The sequence below is a fragment of the Saprolegnia diclina genome (genome assembly GCF_000281045.1).
Source record: "Saprolegnia diclina VS20 unplaced genomic scaffold supercont1.116, whole genome shotgun sequence".
NCBI lineage: Eukaryota > Oomycota > Saprolegniomycetes > Saprolegniales > Saprolegniaceae > Saprolegnia > Saprolegnia diclina.
In genome coordinates, this window is record NW_008246183.1 from 44,005 (window position 1) to 45,385 (window position 1,381).

Sequence of the window (1,381 nt, forward strand, 5' to 3'; positions counted from 1 at the left end):
CTCATCGACGGGTACGACGGCGCCTCGGCCACGTTGCACATGCCCTGACCGCCGCCACCGCGCTGGAGACGCATGTAGCCGCGCTCGCCCCAGCCAGTGCCCCACGAGTTGCGGATCTTGAAGTAGCTGCCGCCGTCCGAGCCATACCCGACCGCAATGACCGCGTGGTCCGACTGGCCGCCGGGACACGACTTGACAATACCGCTCTTGTAGTTGCGCCACACGTTGTTGCCGGCCTCGACGACGACGGTCACCGGTTGCTTGTCGAGCGCCGACTGCAGCGCGCTCTCGCCACGAATGTCGACGGGCGCACCGACGCTGAGCTTGTTCTTCTTGCAGTTCTGCTTGCACTGGCTGTCGCTCTGCGTGTACGGAAAGTCGGACGACGAGCACACGCCCGTCTGCGCAATGTACTCGAGGGCCTTGTTGGGCCAGCCGCCCTGGCAACCCTGACCCGCGCTCGACGCGCAGCTCACGAGCTGCTGCTCCGAGAGGTCGATGAGCTGACCCGTGACGAGGCAGTGCGCCATCGCAGACGCACCGACGGCCGCAAACGACCAGCACGAGCCGCAGCTGCCCTGGTTCTTGATGGCCGGCATGCACTTGCCCGTCGTCCAGTCCTTCCCGCTCGCCTCGCGCTGCGCTGGCGTGAGCTGGAGCTGGATGTTTTCACCGCGGAGCTGGCGCTTCTTGGGGGGCGACCCGAACGCGCCCTTGACAAACTTTTCAAACTCGGCGTCCGTCATGAGCGCAAACTGGTTGTCCGTCGAGAAGGTCGCCGACCCGTTGTGCTCCTTGTTGAGGTCCGCGACGACCTTCTTGGTGTGGGCAAAGCGCGTGAGCTCCGTCTCGAGCTGTTCGTGCGCGTTGAAGCTTTCGGTGCGCGGCTTGGGCGGGAGGAGACCCTGGACGACAGCGGCCTTGCCGGCCTGGCTCTTCTTCCACGCGTCGAGTTCTTGGAGGAGCTCGTTGCGCTCCTTGTTGGTCATCTCGAGCGCGGTCGCCGACGCCGCGAGAAGGGCGGTTGTGAGGAAGATGGACTTCATGGCCAAAGGGGAAAAGGTAAAATGGATCTCCGAGATCACCACATCAAAAGTCGATCTTGACACACATATGTTGGTGTCGTCTGCCTCTCTGTTTCGAACGTTCTGACTGGACGCGCCATCTGTTGTCCGCGTCGGAAGGATCATGTCCTGGCGATTTGCAGCCACTTGTGTGCGACTCGACGCCACGACGAGGCGGTCGTCGCCGAGAGGACGTGCTGTGTCCACAACGATCTCGGGCGTCTGAGAATCGAAGCGGCGGCGTCCGTCTCATGGTAGCGGCGTGTTGGTAGCGGCGATTCGAACCCTGAGCATGCATTGCACCAATGTCCGCAGTC

General features: G+C 63.2%; 1 protein-coding gene across 1 annotated transcript; it reads right to left on the minus strand.

Moving 5' to 3' along the window:
* Position 1: 1 nt before the first annotated feature.
* SDRG_16169 (hypothetical protein) lies at positions 2 to 1,054 on the minus strand (the record flags this gene model as incomplete). Its single annotated transcript, XM_008622368.1, has 2 exons — positions 106 to 1,054; positions 2 to 62 (listed from the first exon to the last, which is right to left on the minus strand). Exons 1-2 carry the CDS (start codon positions 1,044 to 1,046, stop codon positions 2 to 4), a joined length of 1,002 nt encoding a protein of 333 aa, XP_008620590.1. The 5' UTR covers positions 1,047 to 1,054.
* Between the last annotated feature and the right edge of the window lie 327 nt (positions 1,055 to 1,381).